General features: G+C 37.0%; 2 protein-coding genes across 4 annotated transcripts; both read right to left on the bottom strand.

The window, feature by feature from the left end:
* Window positions 1-157: 157 nt before the first annotated feature.
* LOC130820730 (chloroplast sensor kinase, chloroplastic) lies at window positions 158-10,889 on the bottom strand. 2 transcript variants are annotated; one of them, XM_057686222.1, is made up of 9 exons: window positions 10,233-10,889; window positions 5,920-6,081; window positions 5,514-5,810; window positions 3,639-3,704; window positions 3,482-3,550; window positions 3,279-3,371; window positions 2,311-2,528; window positions 1,256-1,529; window positions 158-673 (listed from the first exon to the last, which is right to left on the bottom strand). In XM_057686222.1, exons 1-9 carry the CDS (start codon window positions 10,674-10,676, stop codon window positions 419-421), a joined length of 1,878 nt encoding a protein of 625 aa, XP_057542205.1. In that variant the 5' UTR covers window positions 10,677-10,889; the 3' UTR covers window positions 158-418. The 2 variants fall into 2 exon arrangements, with proteins under 2 accessions (XP_057542205.1, XP_057542206.1); XM_057686223.1 differs by having other exon boundaries at window positions 5,920-6,086; window positions 10,233-10,366.
* A 917-nt stretch (window positions 10,890-11,806) lies between these two features.
* LOC130821298 (GDSL esterase/lipase At3g27950) lies at window positions 11,807-15,022 on the bottom strand. Of its 2 annotated transcripts, none has more exons than XM_057686990.1 (6): window positions 14,751-15,022; window positions 13,638-14,028; window positions 13,100-13,309; window positions 12,835-12,998; window positions 12,342-12,612; window positions 11,807-12,256 (listed from the first exon to the last, which is right to left on the bottom strand). In XM_057686990.1, exons 2-6 carry the CDS (start codon window positions 13,954-13,956, stop codon window positions 12,012-12,014), a joined length of 1,209 nt encoding a protein of 402 aa, XP_057542973.1. In that variant the 5' UTR covers window positions 13,957-14,028; window positions 14,751-15,022; the 3' UTR covers window positions 11,807-12,011. The 2 variants fall into 2 exon arrangements, with proteins under 2 accessions (XP_057542973.1, XP_057542975.1); XM_057686992.1 differs by having other exon boundaries at window positions 12,342-12,519.
* Window positions 15,023-21,330: the final 6,308 nt, after the last annotated feature.

Raw genomic sequence — 21,330 nt, 5'->3', positions numbered from 1 at the left:
AGAATAAAATAGTAATAGATTTGACTTGGAATAAAGTCAATCAATTTAAAATCGGCCCGATCAAACAATTTGACAGGTCTATTCTTATTCTATACACGAAGGTCTATTCTTATTCTATACACGAACCGAGGCATTCCAAGAAATTTTGCAAGAGATATGAAAGGACAATAGTTTCATTATAAGCAGGCTAAAAGTATTAATATCTGTAATTAATGAATTTACACTCTCATCTGTTTATGACTTATGATATTGATCTAACTTCTGAAGACAAACAGGGGATGTGGGTTTTTATACTTACAGAGTTACAGGTTGCGATTTCAAATGCTGCTTTCTAAACGATATCGATATATGATATGATATACCATTATACGATGAGTACTATACATCAGACGGTTCTTTGAATGATAGAAAATACGCCTTACTGTGCACCCTCAGCTGGAGTGCTGTGATCATATGGTGTTGAAGAAGGAAACCAAACTTCCACTCGAGTCCCACCTGATCCAAGAGCAGCATCTGCGTTTCGAGGAGAGATGACACGTAGGACACATCCGTAGCTCTCGAGAATCTCACGTGCAACTGTGAGGCCAGCGACAAAGTTCCATGTCATGTTGTCCTCCATCATATGCTCCGAAAAAAGTTCAGCTCCAAAGGGTGTAAGGGAATGCATCTGTGTCTGCAAATTAACAGGAAATGAAGACAAGCAAATTATATCAAGTGTATGGAAGCAGGCACCGGATAGTCGGATACTGTACAACTCGAACAATTGCTTATGTGCTATGATCAGATGTTTGTTGATCTCCTCGCGAAACGTAAATCGGGATAAGAGAATTGTGGTCAATTATGGACCGTTTTTTGGGTCATTTTAAACGAAATAGGTAGCGAATTATATATTACACTAATTCAGTCAGAACATGATGGGTTTGGATATGCTACTAGCGACATTGAAAGATTCATGTATAACCAATAAATTGTCAAGTACAGTTACACTCGTACTTTGATGCATTCCCTGTAGAGGTGTTCAAAATAGCTCCAATGACCCGATATTTACCCGACTATATAACCGAACTTGACTTGACATGACGTTGAATTTAAAATTATTTAAAAATCAATATGGACTCAAAACCCGATTTTGAACCAACCCATAACACGTGACCTGAAATCGACCCAATGACTCAAACGAACACCTTCTTGGTAAGGCAGCACAATCTCAAATGCTAATCAATAAATACATGTTATAGCTCATAGATAATCTTACCATGTAGTGCATATCAGGACCATCATCGTCAATCACAACAAGAGCACCACCAGCAGGTGCTCCAACAGAGACGATTTCAACTTTGCCCCCAACATGTGTGCGCAATAGTGCACCCTCTATTAGATTTCCTAGTGCCTGTCGCACAGCCGGTTCTTCAACAGCGACTGGAAGGTGATGGGAATATTCACTTAATTCCAAAACACGCTTCTGGTTTTGAGCAAGAGGCTGTGCAGCTCCAATCAAATCCACCAGTACATCAGAAACATTACACGGTCTTCCTGACAAGAGCAAGAAGCATAAGCAAACGCGAGATTTGCACAAGCAAAGAGAACAATTTCATAAAAATTGTTTTCCATGCAAAATATATTCCGTCAAATTGAAAATCCCTTGGTCTAGACTCTAGATTGGTCACTCTCAATTTTCATTTTCAAAGTGCAATTTTTAGCAAACCTTACATGAGCTTTCAGGACTTCCACAAAGATATCAGTTCAGAGTGATTTTTAACATGTTTATCCAATTCTACCAAATAGATACAACCTTACTTGGTAGAATACCACGGCTCAGCAAAACGCTTCACATAGCCTTGGCAAAGGTACAAGCTATAACAACAGGCCAGGTTGAGCCAAAATCTAAATGGGTCGGTTCTGGTCAGGCCATGTCATTTTAAATTTGGGCGGGGCGGGGCGGGTCAAAGCCCGTTTAAACCCGAGCCACTTTGACCCATTTTTTAAAAGTTCATATAATAGTTTTTTATTCTATTTTATGGCCCGTTGGGTCGACCCACCTATGTATATAAAATAATATCATATAAAAATATAAAAAAGTGATAAATTTTTTTCGCAACCAATTTCTATAATTATCCGACCCAGCTCGGCCGACCCTTTACACCAAGGCCCGTTAATGGCCCGACCCATTATCGACCCAACCCGCTAATGACCCATTAAAATGTGACCCGACCCTTGACCCATTGGGTCGACCCGCCCCATTAAACACCTCTAAGTGGTCAAGTCAACTAGAAAAAGTAACAATGATCTCCCTAGTTGTTACAGCTATACCTGATGCTATGCTGTCGTAAAGGTGTTAGTGCCAACGGTGGCATTGGCATCTCCAAATCTTTTAGTCGTAGAGAATGTTTTTGATCAAAGTCTCTTTTTTTATCAGCAGAAGCATGAGTTGACAAGCCTTTTCCTAATTTGAATATCCTCTTTTCAGATTCAGCATGTGAGCCGTCCATCTTTTTCAATGATTCTTCATTGAACCTCATTATGTTTGCCTAAAACAATACGATCAAGACAGTGAGATGTTAGTCCTGAATCATAGAAGAAGCATACACCAAAGGATAACTAGAGCAACACAAGAATGCCAAAGCCTTAATCCCGACATGGGATTGGCTACAACAGATAAAACGGATTTTATAAGTACACACTATTTTTCACTCTATGAAACTGCTGACAATAAGACATTTGGCTTCATAGTTGCAATCTATGTTACTTGAACTCGGGTAATGATGTCGGATACCGGTACGTGTTCAATTGTCGAATACGTCTAAATATTCAATTTTACGCCTAAAATAAAGTGTCTAAGTGCCATACCAATGTTCGAGCATCAAGGATCGGACACAAGTACGTGAAGCAAAATGTAGAGTCCGAGTAACATAGGTTGCAATCATAGAAGCTTTCAACCTACTACTGAAAGGAATTATGTGCAAAACAACTGAATGGGCGACTATGAATATAGCTATATAACTAAATAAAGGACACAATAAAGGATGCAGTAACAGGAGCGATATGGTTGTCGTACCGCTAAATATTGTACAAAATTATGAGATATCTCTAAAACCGGCCTAAAATGCAGTTTTTCTAAACCTCGACTATGCGGGTAACAGATTCAGTAAATTTGCAAAATTTCCTACAGAAGGAAGGTCTCATGCATTGCATAAAATATTTATTGAACATTAAAAAAAGGTTGGCTAAAAGCTATTTAAAAAAAATAAAAATAAAAGAAATCAGCAGACTAAAGACACCTTTGTCAAGAGAACAGCATCCTGCAGCTGTTGCAGGGTGTCACGCATACGATCACCTTGAACTACTAAGTCTTCTACAATGTCATGAGCAATCTGTAAAATACCAAGGACAATAATGTCAATGTATACGGGCAATATATGAAGGAACACGATGAGCTAAATAAAATCAAAAAAAATGATTCTTTGGATAATAGATGCAACACCTCACTTCTTTTTATCTGGACAGATAGCATTTTAGATAGAGTCCGTAAGCTCGATAATGGCCCGCGTATCTGACAACAATCGATAAAAACAGCAAGCAAATGAGTTCTTCTTCTCATTATTAATAAGCAAGGCAGAGAAAAAAAGACGATAGCTTACTTGCTCAACGAGATTACTCATACGAATGTTATTTTTCCAAGATGATTGTTGAAGCAACATCGATTTCTAGAACAAAGACAAAAAAAAAGTAAGAAAGATCCAGCAAGAGGGTAGAGAAGGAAAGAAACATGCTAAAGTATATAAAAGATATACGTGTTGCTGACAATTTATAAAGGTGAAACAATTAACAGAATAGGAAAGTAAGAATAGTGAAATAGATAACTGTGACAATGGCGGCAAAATATTTGGAACAATTCAAAAATTGTGTCGTTCTATAATACATCATACACAGGCAAACACAGCTTGTATTATTGAATAGAATATAGCATCTCTAGTTTTTATCCGTTTTAGAACACTTAGGTAAATAGAGTCAAAATAAAAGCTACTTCATTACCACATATACAATGCAAAATGTGGTTTCGGTTGCGGTTGTGGTAACGTTCTCAAAACAGCTATTAAGTATAGACAGATGGTTTTGCGATTGTCTCGGTCTAACCATAGGTACAAGAAACTGAAAACTTCTCTCTGAATCCCGTTTTGGAACCTTCGTTCCCGAAACACCAAATTAACGTTTCCGAAACTATGTTTCCACAATATTTTTTCAAACGCCAAACCATTTTCTTACATTTTCTTTTCTTTTGCTTTTTATTGTTCTGTTTTAGTAATTTTCTTACATTTTCCTTTTACTCCTTTTATTTTCCGTTTTTAAACTAAAATTGTACCTACGTTTTCAAAACTCTAAATTAATGTTTCTCGTTCCAGTTTCTGTTTCTCGAATCATTTGGAATTTCGTTTCAAGTAACAATAACTCTAACACCTTCACAATAGGGTTGCAATACACAATGATGTGGGCAATATTTTGCGCGATAACATCAATATGGACTCACTCCATTGACTTCTCCATAAATGAATTCTCCCCATGAAGGGAGGACATTCTTGTGTAGATTGGCAAAAACAAAGTTCTCGAAAACGAGTAATTGGTATTAAAAAAAGTTCTCAGAAACGAGTAATTCAATGTTGCATAGTAAACCCATCAAAAATTGTGATCTCAAACAACATCCATGAGTTTTCCACGATAATCAAGCATCCCACAATTGGCAGTTCATTTCTCCAAAAGGGTTGTGAGTTTGAACATATATAATCTCTCCCTGTACCAAGAAGTTATTTCCGAATATCTAGCCTAGAAAAAAAAGGAGGGAGTGGACTCATTGCTATGAAGCTTGGGAGAAATCCATCGTTTACAGCAATCGAAATCAACATGTGACCACAAATACAAGAGAATAGTAACCACCTATCATCACGAAAATATATCTTAAATAATAGTAAGGTACCAAACCTTGCTAAGTTTTTCATAATATCCAAGAGAAATAGGTAAGGACCTTAGAAGGGAAATGTTTGCCTACACGGGAACCCAATAGCACTACCAAGCTTCTATGCACCAATACAAAAGCTATTTGTAGGATATTTGTAATACACAGGACTTTTAGGATAAGCTTCTACGCACCAACACAAAGGTCTTTTAGGATAAGTTAACACCAAATAAATATACAGGTACAAATGCACATGGGCAACAAAAAACTTGATAAAAGATATTTGTAAGAGCAACAGGCGTGATTTAAAATTCTGCCATTATAGCGATGTGTATAGGAATATACATCAAGTGAAACCCTAAGATAGATGAAGATCTATGATCTCATCACAATCCCGATAGTGATTTCTATGGGAACGTGACAGAATCGAACTTTACCAAATCGCAACGGAAAGGGAAGCAAATTTACACGAGAATATTGGCATTGCTTATAATTTGAAAACCACAAATTCGAATAAAACAAGGTGGAAACACCTAAAGATGAAAAATAATTGAGGTCAAGCTACCTGATCCATGACATAAGCCATAGCAAGGGAGCGAGAAATGTTTATGGCATTTAATCTCTGATCAGCAGAGAGATTGAAATACGTCAATGGATTTCCACTGGCAAGAGGAGTATTTGGAGACTTCAAATCAAAACTAGGGGGCAACGAATATAATTCTTCGGGAGATGGAAATTGCGAAGCATCATGAGATCCCCTCCCATGCTCAACACCGGGAAGCTCAGCAACCAAAAATCCAACCACAAATGGGTGTTTGACCATCGGGAATACAACAGCTCTACACTCAGGTATTGCCTCGGCCTACAATTTAGAAAAAACCAAAACCAAAGATAAGTCACTGAATCATGAGGCATAATCATGAGATAATATTGATAATATTGTTAAATTGAATTATTAGTTTAAAGCCTACTTGCAGATTAGAAAGAGTAGCTTCAGCGCCACGCAATCCAGCAGGAATATCAAAATTACCAATGAATAAGATAATTTCAGACGCATCCACTGTTGGATAAAAGATAACACGTCGCAGCTCTAACCGGTCCATAACATAGCTACCAGCAGGCCTAACATAAACCTGCACTAACGTAAGAATAATGTAAATAAGAAGGTCAAACAACTACCATACAATGATCCAAACCAATATGAAAGCCCAAACAACAATGCTGAGTAATCTCATTTAAACACAGCATCAAAACAACAAAAAAGCAAGATACTTAATCACAAACAACAACAATGGCAAAGTCAAAACATTTACTTCAGCAACATTTCCCCATAACAACATTGTCTATCCATACACTACCGAATCAACTTTAAGATAATGCCATCATTTCTATCATCGAAAAGGTTTTCTGGGTCTTTGAATTAACTTCATGATGCGAATATGGGATTGAAGGCTTCAAGAACCCGTTAATTCCCTCCAAGAACTATGCCAAGAATGGTCTTGACACAATGAATAACACGCACAAGCCTTCTGTTTTGTATGAAAAACAGAAGGTGACTAGAACAATTCCTTGGAATGGTTTTATGTCGTGGATAGAAACAAATGACCTTCACTCAGCCACTGGCCTCTTCCTCACACTCAAATTAAGATTCACTCTCTTAACTCTCGTGGAAACAATCAAGAACCATCCATTGTGGAGAATAGTGAAGAAATTGTTGAAGCATCTTGGGTAGAGGTGATTAATGATCTTAACGGAGATGTTGAGGCATCTTGTGTAGAGATGGTAGATGATCTTGAAGAAGTTGTGGAGACATCTTGTGATGATTTGCGTTGTACTAGACAAGAGGTATTACATGTGGCCAATGTTCATGCAAGTTTTGACGATGATTCACAAAAAGATCCAGCAAAGAAGCATGAGTATGTAATGATTGATGATTTTGTTGAGTATGTTCATGTTAGTAGGTTTGTTGAATTTAATCCTACAAAAATTCGGGGTCGAATTTTTGCTAAGAAGGGGAGAATACAACAAGTTGAATGTAGTCTTGGCAATAGAAGCAGGCTAATCTCTTTGGTAAGCTTGTTTAATGTATGGGTGTGGTTGATTATGCAAGTAAAGGCAAGATCATTCATCCTTACATGTGTGATGATTATGGGGGACTTGGTTTGTGGAGTGTTTGTATGTAGATCAGAATGCAGATTAGTGTGCAAGAATACAACAGCATGTCTACAAATTAAGACCAACACAGAAGGTTCAGCAGCAGAGCAGCATCATTCAGCAACATCAAACAATGATTGTTCATTACACAGAAGCAGAACAGATTTATTGATCTGCAAGATGATTCAGAAGTATGTGCAGCACAGTAGGTTGAAGGCAACAAGTACACTGATCAGCATGTGTGTGCACAGAACAGCCCAGCATTAGAATTCAGAAGCAGATCAGTAAGGCTTGTATTCTGACAGCCAGCAGCAGCAGCATTATGCAAGTCAGATCAAGTAGCATCAGTAGGCTGCACGCATGAACAACTTTGTCTCACCTTTGGGATAGCTCAAGCATTCAAGGAGAAGGTCAAGAATTGAGGACAATTCTTTTTCCAAGAAGGAGGGAATGATCCAATTATAAATAGACCACAAACAAAGACAAACATTGAAGACCATAATTGGATCAATGTGCCTGATGAACCTGATATGGAAGCCCTACAAACTGATGATGTTAGCATCCAATCTGGACCAAGCATGAGTATCAGGACATGGCAAGACCAGGAAGGATCAACAGAAGGCCTCCCAGCAACAATCAGACAAAACAGAAGCCTTGATCAAAGCAAACAGACAGCACAGAAAACTGTATGTCAGCCTACCTTGCGAGACACGTGGAGCTCAGGTGTATGCACTAGAGACCTGGAAAACTCGAGAGATGGAATCTCTATACATGGGCCAAGCTAGCAAGGTTCAAGGACAGCCCTCATGATACGCACAGAAGCCACAATCACAGCCCCAAGGTCTTGTGTCAGAAAGATCAGATCTGGAAGAGATGCAAGCCACCACCTGCTGACCAGCATACCTTGCAACTCTTCCACAGAGCCAAGCTGAGCATCCCAAGATACACCAAGGGTAGTTTTGGAATCTCTATATATGGACCTTTCCATCAAGACCTTAAGTGCCTCCTAACAATCACAGTAAGACACCAAGAAGGGGAGCTGAAGGTCCCCTGTCAGACAGATCAGACCTGGAAGCATACTTAGCCTTATTCTAATGTATTTGATCTTGTGTTTGCTTGTAAACGTGCCTATCACGTGTTTTTTTTAAGTGAATTAGTTAGGCATAGATTTAGCCGTTATTTACCTTTGCATTGCTATATATAGGGATCCTCATAGTTGTAAAGAGAATTCAGATTGTTAATGAAAATTTTCTTCAAGTAAATTGCTTTGCAATTTCCTTCCCTGGGTGAGTTCTTTGTGAGTGAAACAAAGAGACATTCGGTTTGTTCCACGAGGGTTAAGAGAGTGAATCTTAATCTTAGTGTGAGGAAGAGGCCAATTGGTTGATATAAGGCCAATTTGTTTCTATCCAAGGCACAGAACCATTCATCAGAATTGTTCTGGCCACCTTCTGTTCATTCAGAACAGAAGGCTTATCGTGTGGCGTTTGTTCAAGATCAATCTTGGGGCTGATCTTGGAAGGGATAATTGAGTTCTTGAAGTATTCAATCCCATACTCGCATCACTTCATGACTGAAAAAGGATAAAGATATTCGTAGTTGCATCCTTACACCTAAGGTACTAGGACACACGTACTTGAGTCAGTACATGTCCAAGTCAGCCATTTTCTATTTAAAGAAGTTATGTTGTTTTTGGCCATCCCAAGAAATTTGCCCCATATACCACTTTAAGACATCCTTATATGTTTGCCCTTCTACATATTAAAACTTGCCTCACTATTTTACTATAAGTTTCTCCCCTTGTATCTTGCTCGACCCACTTATATATCATGAAAGTAAGTCCAACTCACATAGAGTAGAGCAAAAGAGTACATGGAGTGAAATCTTACTTCGAGTTTGCCTCATTACCTATTATGAATGTTGTCCAACCCATTATTTTTAAGAGACTAAACTCATGGACAGAAGAGTACATAGAGTGAAATGTAAACTCCAAACAACATAAATTTGCACCCTCTCAAATTCTATCCACCCAATAGAAAGACCTTAATAAGCCAGGACTGTAAAATTATGTCCCTAAAACACCAGTAATTAAAATATAACAATAATTTTGTGGACTGTAAAATTATGCCTCTAACACCCCTCTGATTCCATCCTCACTCAACAGAATGGACTTACTAGGCCAACACTATACAATTTTGTGGCTAAATAGTAAAACCTACCATGATCAATAATAAGCTCCAAAGCATTTCCTTTTGAGTGCACAATGAAAATCATCAACCTTTTCCTAATTGCGATCATTCAACAACACAAAAAAGAAGACAAAAGAGTAATAACAAGTACTAGTATTATGCAATTACATTGTTTTGATTAAGGTAGTGACTTAGGTCCTTAATCCAAGTTGAAAATGCCTAAGCAAAGAAGAGGTTAAAAGAGGGTAAAATTGGAATAAGGAGAAAAGGCATTAAAAGGCAAATTGGAGTTTGGAGTCGGAAGCTAAAGCCGCCTCGGCTTTATATGCTGTCTTGTTTCTGTTATTTTTCCCTTGGCTTTTTTCTGTTCTTATGTTCTAAATTGTAAGTGATTAGGCCCTGTGTGTTATAAACAGGCCTAATCACATAGTTTAGGTAATCTTAGTTTCTAACCCTCTTTCTCTCTCTAGATTACTTAGTATATACTCTCTCTCTAAATCTCTATCATTTCTCAATTGGTGATCATACTTCCATTGTAGCTCCATTGGAGTATCTTGAAAGGCAGTAAAGACATTTAGTCAAGACCGTGGACGTAGCCCAATTACGGGTGAACCACTAAATCTTTGTGTGTATTTTGATTGCTTCTTTATTGCTTTTACTTTGTTGTTCTTGATAGTTGTTTCATTGATTCTGTTTTGGGTCTTAGTGTTCATATCAATTCTTGAGACTCTAATCTTTGATCCTTGGTAGTGGGGGCTCAATTTGTTCATACATAATTCTAAATAACCAAATTAAAAATGAAAATTTTCATTAAACAAAAATCAAATCACTCATTCAACTAGTCTTTTCAATTTTTAAACAACAACCCATCATTATTCACATAAAAACTGAATAAGAAAAATATTCTTTAACTAATAAAAAATTTCAAAATTAAAGCTTACAGATAGAATGGCATTTGGGTCAACAATTCTTCTAAAAAGTTGCAATTGATCAAGACAAAGTCTTTGAAAATCAGGGCTAGGAAGAACAATCCCTTGAGATTTAGGGTCCCTTTCAATCTTAAGGGTAAATTCAATAGGAGAAGATGAAGCCTTTCTTATAGCAGAAGCAACAGCAGAAGCAGAAGGGACCCACTCCCCTCCTTCTTCCTCAAGAACGGGGTCATTTACATATCTCAAAGTAGCAGTAGAACTAGAACAAGAAGTTGAGAAGGTGGGTAAAAATGGTGGTTTTGGGTGTGATGGGAAATGAGAGTAGCATTTGAAACAACAATTTTGGGGTTTCGGGTAAATATGATTTTGATTAATGGGGTTTGAATTAGGGCAAAAAAAAGTTGGATTGGACAAAGAATAGTGTGGAGGAATTGCAGAAAGTAGAAGAAGCATTCTATGGTTAGTTAGACTCCACAATATCTTTCTAATCGTTCTTGATTGTTTGGGTTGGTGTTCCTCATAAAGAGAAATGGACCTTTCAATTTAGTGGAATTTGAACAAGACTGATGATAAGAAATGGCGACCAGAATCACCATATATTATGTATTTGTGTTTGCAATTATAGAAGCATTTTGGTAGGCTTTTTTGATTAAGTTGTGATTTTTGTTAGTCAAACGCATAAAAAATAATATTTTAATTTTTTTATTATATGAAACTGAGGATATTAAAAATAAAATTATATATTAAATAGCGTGAAAAAAAAATTGTTACAACTTACGACTATTGTAAGCTACAAGTTATCTAAAAAACAACTACTCACTTTGTTCTCAAATGTTCTTCCCATTTGAAACATTCTACTTTAGGGAGAGAGAATTTTGATTAATGTTTTTAACACATTTAGAGATAAAATACATTCATGTGAGATCTCGTTAGATTCATCTTAATATATTTTTTTTTATTATGTATTTTTTATTATTTTTTATTATGGGTATTTAGAGATATTATGGTTTAAAATTTGCTTTAAAATTTGTGCAAAAAGTAAATGGAAAGAACAAAAAGAAATGGAAGAAATATTAAAACGAGAGAAAATATTTAATAAATGTTTTTCTTGTAATATTTATTTAATATTTTTTTAAAAGTTGGCTTAAGTAATTATTTTAAACAACTAACATAATAGTTAACATAAAAACTATAATGTTGTAGCTGGTTGAATAAATCAACATCCAATCACCCGGTTTAAACACCCCCACTAGCTTGTTGAGTAATTGACTATTTGGCCATTTTGTTGGCTAATTTCAACCTTTTTGATTTTATTTGATTTGCACCACTTTATAGAGGTGTAAAAAATATAATATTAGAAGTAAATTTATTATTCGGTGAAACAAGTAGAGCATAAGATTTAATGAATAAGATTTAAAGAGAGAATTACTTGAGGATGAGATTAAAACAGAATTATGAGACCATAAAGAAAGGGTGCAAAGTAATTCATGCAACCTAAATAGAGATTCAGTGTAAGTTAAATAAAGCAATTGGTTATCTAATTACAAAAGACAAAAATAAAAAAATGTCCTCAGATTACTTGATGATAAGGGTAATAATAATTTTTAAAGAGTAAAATTAGGTATTGATTATTGACCCATTTTTCTACTAATAAATAGTCGATACAAAAGTCATTCACTAAACAATCCTGCGCCTACAGCTAAGGTAAAAACTGAACAAAAAACTATCTTCGAAGCGATGTCCAAACAATGAAACTTCAGGTATTGTTCAGCGCACAATTGATGAAAACTAAGACTTTGTACATAATCTAGAGAGGGGAACAGGAGGGTCTGAGAAAGAACCATCCAAAACCCGGTTTGCGACCCAGCGATTGGCAGCTTCCGTGTAATGTATGCTGTCCCAACTTATGTATCCCGATGGATTACTGCACGAAGTTGCATAAACTGCAGTTCCGTTCATCGTTTCTTTGTCCCAACAAAACAGCCCAGAATTGCCGGAGTGCTTGCAGCAGTATCCAAAGGGATCGACAAATCCTGCAATAATCAAATCGCACAAGATAAACTATGGGACTCGTAAAATGTCCTATTAAAACAAGTTTGTTTCTTGTATATGCCTCACCGTATTCCTTTGATCTGCTGATAAGAGAGTATTTGGCAGAGTAAATGTCAACGTAAACAAGGGTGGAATTGTCGAGTTGAGTTCGCAGCTCAGAAATCCTGTTTTTGAGCTGCCTGTTGAATTCTTTAGCCACTTCATTGTGATACTTCAAGCAACCAATTTCGTCGATATTTCCAGGCTGGGAAGGAAGTTTGATCAGAAAATAAGGCAGGCAACCAATAGGTCCGGTGTTATGTATCCAGAATGTCCTTGCTCCTAGCTCGTGGAGTTTCTGAAAGAACGACGAGCAAGCCAGAGTAAGTTTTGCAAAACACCCTGCTAGAAAAGGACATTATTTGCAGGCCGCAGCTCGTCAAAAGTATGCCAGTACATAACACAGGAACCAAAGAGGTACGAGAAAGTCGAAGTGCAAAGAATATACCAAATGTATACAAGATGGGCTAGCAAGGATATTATGAAGTAATGAAATTATGCATGTCTAACTTGCACCTACCTCTATTGCCTGAGCAAACTGATTCATAAGCTCGGGAATAGCTTGACGGGCTTCAACATCGGTCATATTTGTTACTGCATAATGAATGTCATTTTGTCCGATATCAAATGTATACAAGGCCTGTGAGAAGTCTTCACGTCTTGGCATGCGGTCTTTGAAACTAGCTGGGAACCAAAAACCAGAGAGTTAATGCACAATTAGAAATTAAATTTCATGATGCTTCTTTGATCTAGAGGATAGGACTTTTCAAGTATTCTAATACAACCTTGAGCATATAGTTCATTAGTTCTCTCTTTCAAATGTTCAAACTGCAAAAGCTGTACATCAAGGGAAAGAGGATTAAAGCCACTTCCGTAAAGCTTCCCATCGACATGTTGAATTGTCGTCCCACTAGCAGCAAAATCTGTTCCGTGTTGAAAGTTGGCTTGGAATGCATCTAAATATGCGCTCAGATATGGCAACCCGACCTTCTCAGCTGCAAGTATTATTATTAAGGCAACATTAGGGAAAGGTATATGGCAAGGTGATGTACATTCGGGTGTTCACACAGTTTTCGGCAGGAAATTTCGAGTCAGATCAATATAGGGTCAATATGTGGGTTATTTTCAGGTCAGATCGAGTCATACATAGTTTCGGTTAATTGGATCAAATTTGGACACTGCTATGTAGGACTAATTGTTAATATATGAACAACCAAAGACCATGCAAGTAATTGCATTTTCTTTGTCAGGTGTATGAAGCTGAAGCAGTAAACAAGTTAGTTTAAAGTGCTAAAAATAAGAATGAGTTTAGCGCGAACTCACCAATAAAATCAATGATTAGCCGCCCATCACAATTCCTCCCAGAAGGCTTACCAAAAAAGGTAATACCATTCGGATAAGGAACACGACCAAATGCAGCAGAAACACAACCAGTATCAGAATTAGAGTCACCAAAGTTATAAATGGCAGGAATTTGACATTCTTCAGATAAACCAATAGCCCGTTTGCTTCGAGATCCAAGAGATGCAACTAATATAAACCCAACAATAACAATCCCAATTGCAACTAATTGGAGGTGCTTTATAAGGGGCCAACCTGTGTTCAAATTTCTACTGATACAAACAGAATACAACCAACTCATCCTCACATGAAAGTCTTTCCTCTTTCAAGCATTCCATCAAAGATGTCTCAATGTAAAGTCCTAGTACAATCCCTACAAAGGACAGATTTCTTTAGTTCTTATATTGTCAATAGCAGAAAAAACAGAAATCCACACCAGAGTGTTTCCTCTTTCAGGCAGTTCCATCATAATACACAATGCAAAATTTAGTAAAGCAATTTTCTTTAGCTGTAATGTCAACAATATACGTCCAGTCTCGATGAGGCCAAAGATATATAACATTGGTTTTGGATTAATCGTACTATATTAAAGAATTACTATATCAAAATGACTTATTAAATTATATCATTTTCTTATTTAAGTGAACTTGCATATATGTTTGCACCAAAGTTCAATTGAAAACAACTTCTTCAGTATCATAACAAGCATAAGATTGCACACGTCAGACCCTCAAACCCTGCCTAACGAGAACCACTTAATGGCAAGGTTATAAAATGTTGTTATGTGGACAATAGTCAATAGCAGAACTAAAAATTTATTATCACATAAAACCCTTTTCTCTTTCAGCCATTTCATCAAACACTTTATGATCAATATAATCTTAAAAAAAATATACTTCTATAATAGTTTTCAGCCATTCCATTACAGTGATTATACCCAAATGCCAAAATCTAATAACTAGAATGTTGTATCTTCGATCAAAATAATGATATGAAGCTAGAATTTACAGTCATACAGCATTAAACCCATTTCAGTGATTAATAATTATACTCAAAATTTCAATAAGAAAATTTTACGAAGAACAAACAACATACCTAGATCTCAAGTTTAAAAACTGAAATCTTTCAAGGTTGGCTGATCGAATGACGGATTAAAAGTGTTCTATGATGAGATTTAAAGATATGATCTGGGATGAGATATAACAAATGTGCTCCTAGCAATAGAAGTGATCTGGTCCGTAACAGTAAAAAATATTGGAAAGCAGTTACATTATATTAGGCAATTATCCTTTGTCAGTTACTATAAATGAATAAGTGCTCATGTATATATTGAATATGATTCTACGTAATAAACAAGAAAAAAAAACAGTATTTTTCACAAAACAAAATTTCAGAAATTATCAAATCTTTATGGTATCAGAGCTTTAGGGTTTAGATTCGGGAAGGACTCATCATCTACCGTTTCTTACCTTGCAAATGTCCGATTTATCAAAAGAGCAAACACACCAAACCCTAATGTCATTGAAACAGATGGAACAGATGTTTCAGAAACTCAACAAAATAACCAATCAAACCGAAAACCCAACATCACTCAAAATTTCAGAAAAACTCACATACTACAATTATACAAAATGGGAACAAAGAGATGCCATGGTCATAGCGTGGATAATTGAGAACATAGATGGAGATATTGTAAATCAATTCCTGGACTACACAACAGCACACAGCCTATGGCAAGGGATCGAAAGTCTCTTAGGATGTGGTAGGGACGAACTGCAAATCTTCGATTTGAGTTCAAAGGCAGCAACATTAAAGCAGAACAACAACACTATCGAGGTTTACTACGGTAAACTCAACATACTATGGAAAGAAATCGATAGGAGAATGCCAAATCCAATGACTTGCCCACAGGATATAACAGAATTCAATAAATTCATTCAAAGACAGAGACTCTATCAATTCCTCACTGGGTTTAACGACAATCTTGACAAAGAAAAAAGGGACATTCTCAATAGTGACCCTTTACCGATGGTGGAAACGCCTACGCATCAATCAGACGAGAGATCACACGCCGGAAAATTATGACCGGCGTCTCATCACCGGGAACTAGTCCCTCAGAGATTGGCTCGGGTTTAGCCACGAGAAACAAACCTTTCCAAAGAAGCCGAGAAGAGGATGACCGGAGAAAACTCCGATGCACTCACTGTGGTGGTTCCAGGCATACAAAGGAGGGGTGCTTCAAACTTGTGGGATACCCCGAGTGGTGGGACGATCTACATAAAAGGAGAGCCGCCACCAAGGCATCAGCAAGCCGGACCGGCGGCAAGGCTAACCTTAGTACTGCCGATCAACCGACATCATGTCAAAAATCAGGTAAACTAGAAGGATGGAGCACAGGGGAAGGAGAGGCAACAATAACCTCAGAACATAGAGCCAACAATGGTGAGAATCAGAAGTGGGAAGAAAGAGGAGAGAGAGGAGCAACAGCCGTCAGCCAAAAGGAAGGGAAAGAGAAGCCCAAATGTCCCAAGTTCCAACCCCAGACTCCCTTTTATAATCAACAAACCCTAAAACCCACCTCATACCCCTCCAACCCTTTATTTTTCAGCCCAAGTTCCAACCTTAGGCCCATTTGCTCTTCTAGCCCCCAACACAGCAAACACAAATGTCTTCTTAGTCATAACACACATTCTTAATGGATATTTGACTGTGGGGCGACTGATACGATGACATTTGACCCCAGTGATCTTTTATCCACCCATCCTACTAACAGAACCCACATCCAGACAGCTAATGGGGCATGTGTACCGGTTGCCAAAGCTGGAGCAGTCAATATCTCTTCCTCTCTTCATCTTAAAAATTTCTTGTTAGTTCCCAATTTGTCTCATAAATTATTGTCAGTCAGTCAGTTAACAAAGGACTTAAAATGTACTGTGTTGTTAACCTCTGATAATTGTATTGTATAGGATGCTCAGACGGGGACGATCAATGGACGTGGTACTGAACGAGGTGGACTATACTATGTCGATGAGGTGATTCAAAATAATGGTGCAATGCTTGCTCATGGATCTCCTACTCACCAATTGAGGACTTGGCATCTCCGTTTAGGTCATCCATCCTTAGGTTATCTAAAACAACTTTTTCCTTCACTTAATAGTTGTACTGCATCCCTAGATTGTGAAACTTGTATCTTAGCTAAGAGTCACAAACAGTCCTATTTTCCTAATAATACTCGTGCTCCCAAACCCTTTGATGTAGTGCATTCTGATGTATGGGGCCCAGCCCCACATACTGACTCTCATGGTTTTTCATATTTTGTGTTATTTATTGATGACTATTCTCGAATGTGCTGGTTTTATTTTTTGAAACACAAATCTGAGGTTTTTGATGTCTTTGTAAAATTCTATGACATGATTCTCACTCAGTTCCATGCAAAACCTAAAATACTTCGCTCAGATAATAGTGGTGAATATATCTCTGTTGCAATGAAATAGTTTTTTCTTGAACATGGTCTTATTCATCAAACATCCTGCCCCGACACTCCACAACAAAATGGGGTTGCTGAACGCAAAAACTGTACCCTTCTTGAGGTAGCACGGGCCCTCATGTTTGACACTCATGTACCTGTACACTTTTGGCCTGAGGCCATTGCTACTGCCACCTATCTCACTAACCGACTTCCCACAAAAATCCTCCAATTTCAGACCCCTTTTGCCACACTCAATACGTTTACCCCTGTTCCCTCTTCTCACTCCCTTCCTCCTCGCATCTTTGGGTGTATTGTGTATGTCCATCTTCCATCACTAGCCCGAACCAAGTTTGAACCACGGGCAGTCAAATGTGTGTTTCTTGGGTATGGCACTACGCAAAAGGGCTATCGATGTTATGATCCTATCCATTACAAGCTTTATACGACCATGGACTGTGACTTCTTTGAACAATCCCCCTACTACACCCAACCTCGATCTCAGGGGGAGAGTATGAGTGAGGATCTCAGCTGATTGACTCATCCCTTGGTTGACAGTCGAGCTCCCAAAGAGCAAGTAGGCACTACCACCGATATTGCCACTGACATTGTTACTGAATCATCTCCTCAGATTACTACTCCAGTCCTTGAGCATCCAATCCCTGAGCATCCGGCCGAACAAGAGATAACACCGAGTCTTACTGCTCCTTTCGTTGATATATCCACTGACTATATTGTGCCAAGGAGTGTTGTTGTCCCCAGGAAATATAATTTCCCCTCGAAGTACAAGAGGAATGCTCCGAAGAGGTATGATCCTAAGTATGAATCCCAGAGATCCCGATATCCTATTGGTAGACCGGATGATGAACAACTATCACAAACAGCTGTTGCCTTCAATGCATCCCTTTATTCCAGTACCATTCCGAAAACCATTGAAGAAGCCCTCCAAGAACCAAAGTGGAAGCAAGCTATGGACGAAGAGATCATGGCTCTCCAGAAAAACGGAACGTGGGAGAAGTGCAGATTACCAGGTGATAAGAAGACGGTTGGCTGTAAATGGGTTTTTTCAGTCAAGTATCATGCTGATGGAACCATTGAGCGGTATAAAGCAAGGCTTGTTGCTAAAGGATACACTCAAACTTACGGGGTAGACTACTCGGAAACATTCTCACCTGTGGCTAAAATTGATACCATTCGAGTCCTCTTCTCCGTAGCAGCAAATAAAGAGTGGCTTATGTTTCAATTTGATGTAAAAAATGCCTTCTTACATGGAGAGATTGAAGAAGAGGTATACATGAAGCCACCACCCGGGTGTTCAGATGAGTATAGCCAAGGAGAGGGGTGTCGACTTAAAAGAGCACTATATGGCTTGAAACAATCCCCTAGAGCGTGGTTTGGGACATTCACTACAACAATGAAGAGATTTGGCTACAAACAGAGCAACTCAGACCATACTCTATTTCTCAGGCGGAGTGAAAAACAAATTACATTCCTCGTGATTTATGTAGATGATATGGTGATTACCAGAAACGACTCCAAGGAAATTGATTGTCTCAGGAGCAAATTATTCCAAGAATTTGAGATGAAGGATTTGGGACAACTGAAATACTTCCTAGGAATAGAAGTTCTAAGATCAAGGAAAGGGGCAGAAGCGTTGAAGGGGCAGAAGCGGCAGATCAAGATTGTTATAGACGGATAGTGGGAAAGCTGATCTACTTATCCCACACGAGACCAGATATTGCCTACGCAGTAGGGATTGTAAGCAAGTTTATGCATCGACCTCAAGTGGAAGACATGGCAACAGCCCTGAGGATCGTGAGATACTTAAAGGGAACCAGTAATAAAGGAGTTTTCTACTCAAAGAATGATAACCTTGATCTTATTGGTTACACAGATGCAGATTGGGCTGGTGATCGGGATGACAGGAAGTCTACCTCAGGATACTTCACTCTTGTAGGGGTCACTTGGAAGAGTAAGAAACAGAAGGTGGTTGCTCTATCCAGTGCTAAAGCTAAATTCAAAGGGATAGCAAAAGGAGTTACATAGATTCTATGGATTAGGAAACTCCTAGGAGAGCTAGGCTTTCACCAGACACAGGCAAGCCTTCTATATTGTGATAACAAAGCAGCAATAAGCATCTCCGAAAATCCAGTCCAACATGATCGAACGAAACATATAGAGATCGATCGACACTTTATCAAGGAGAAACTAGAAAGCAAGGTCATCCGTCTCCCCTTTATTAGATCTAAAGACCAACTAACCGACATTCTCACAAATGCAGTTTCATCACAGGTCTTCAATAGCACTTGATGCAAGTTAGGCATTGGTGATCTCAAGACCTAACTTGAGGGGGAGTATTGGAAAGCAGTTACATTATATTAGGCAGTTAATATTAGGCAGTTATCCTTTGTCAGTTACTATAATTGAATAAGTGCTCATGTATATATTGAATATGATTCTAAGTAATAAACAAGAAAGAAAAACAGTATCTTTCACAAAACAAAATTCCAGAAATCATCAAATCTTCAAAAAACACTCGTAGAAATTTCGTCAATTCCAGTCCACAACAGGTTCAAATCATATATATTGTTGCTTTTTTTTTTTCCTAATTTCAGAGTTTAACTATCGGATAACGGATTAAAACTCATTAATAAAATGTTCTACGCTGAAATTCACAAATATGATCTGGGCACTTTGATCAAACAAAAAACCAAAAGCCAGCATAAAACCAAAAAGTCTATGAAAAAATTATTTACTAAATCAAGCCGAAAAACTATACTATAAGACTTTCGTGTCACAGATTTTCCACTAGAAAGGATTACAAACACATCCGTCATAATTCAGAATAATATAAAATGAGTGAATAAAGAAATACTTAAAGAAAATTTTGCAAACACATATACATATAAAAATGAAAAATTTAAAAGTTGAAGTGAATGGAGCGTGTATAATTTTTTGTATGAAAAATTGTCCAAAATAATCTCATATGTCGTCCATCTATTATGAATAATCTCTATTATTAATTATTTTTAAATAATCCTACTTTTGTATATTATTAGCTGATAACACCCATTTCCATATTTTAGCCTGCTATTATAGGTACCTACCACCAAAGATGAGTATGTTTAAAACCAACGAAGAAGCATAAGGGGGAGAAGAAGTAAGTGTAACGGCTAATAGGTATCTATAATAGCCGGTTAAAATGTGAAAAAGAATGTTGTCAGGAAATAACATACAAAGGTTGGATTAATTAAAAATAACTAATACTCCCTCCACTTCTAAATTCTCTTCCCGTTTACCTTTTGCACAATTTTTAAAGTAAATTTTAAGCCTTAATATCTTTAAATACGCATCATAAAAAACTATAAAAAATATGTAATAAAAAAGTATACATTAAGACGAATATAACGAAATCTTACATGGATATATTTTATTATATTTATATATATATATATATATATATATATATATATATATATATATATATATATATATATATATATATATATATATATATATATATATCTTACAAATCTTAATCAAACTTCTCTCTTCAAAGTAGAATATTCTAAACGTGAAGAGCATCAGGAAAGGGAGAGAGTAGTATGAATTATTTACAGCAAATGGACAATAGGTAGAATTATTCTGAATAATTTTTCCTTTTGTCTATGTAAACTCTAAATTTAACTTTCACCAACCTTCGAGACTTATCACGTACTTTGAAAATACTCCTAAATTCATAATGGTATAATTTAGGACATTACAATAAGTTTGTTCACTACATCTATATTATATTTTCACTTTAGTGAATATAAATGAACTTAAAATGCAAGAATTAAATGACATTAGGAGACTTCATGCATAATTTTTCATTTGACAACATCCTCTCTTATATTATATTGTTTGATTATTTTAATTTATTATTTTATATAGAGAATGTAATAAGCAATAGCTCATTGGACTTCCTCAAGCATTAACGATAAGGTGTGTAACTAAGATGGACGTCTCGGAATAGTCTTTAAGTTAGCAAGAATAGGGCTTTAATTGTGCTAATAACTACTCCTTGATTCTACGAATTTGCTGCATTACGCAAATCAAAACTCTACATAATGCAAATCAAAGTGAAAGCTTTATCAAACTAATCCGCAACCGCAAAAAGTTAAAAAAAAAAAAAATCAAAGGCCAATGAAGCCTTTGGGAAACAGTCTA

This window comes from Amaranthus tricolor, chromosome 8 (genome assembly GCF_026212465.1).
Source record: "Amaranthus tricolor cultivar Red isolate AtriRed21 chromosome 8, ASM2621246v1, whole genome shotgun sequence".
Classification (NCBI taxonomy): Eukaryota; Viridiplantae; Streptophyta; class Magnoliopsida; order Caryophyllales; family Amaranthaceae; genus Amaranthus; species Amaranthus tricolor.
This window is presented reverse-complemented; position numbering and strand designations above follow the sequence as displayed.

What these genes read in the sequence shown, in the direction of transcription:
- LOC130820730 (XM_057686222.1), bottom strand. Translation starts at nt 10,676, where the DNA reads ATGCTTCTTCTACTTTCTGCAATTCCTCCACACTATTCTTTGTCCAAT. An exon ending in TGGCTTATGTCATGGATCAG is followed by an intron (nt 3,705 to 5,513) that starts GTAGCTTGACCT and finishes TCTTTGTTCTAG; the next exon opens with AAATCGATGTTGCTTCAACA. An exon ending in TCCAGATAAAAAGAAGTGAG is followed by an intron (nt 3,372 to 3,481) that starts GTGTTGCATCTA and finishes GGTATTTTACAG; the next exon opens with ATTGCTCATGACATTGTAGA.
- LOC130821298 (XM_057686990.1), bottom strand. Translation starts at nt 13,956, where the DNA reads ATGAGTTGGTTGTATTCTGTTTGTATCAGTAGAAATTTGAACACAGGT. An exon ending in TAATGAACTATATGCTCAAG is followed by an intron (nt 12,999 to 13,099) that starts GTTGTATTAGAA and finishes TTTGGTTCCCAG; the next exon opens with CTAGTTTCAAAGACCGCATG. An exon ending in AGTTTGCTCAGGCAATAGAG is followed by an intron (nt 12,613 to 12,834) that starts GTAGGTGCAAGT and finishes TCGTTCTTTCAG; the next exon opens with AAACTCCACGAGCTAGGAGC.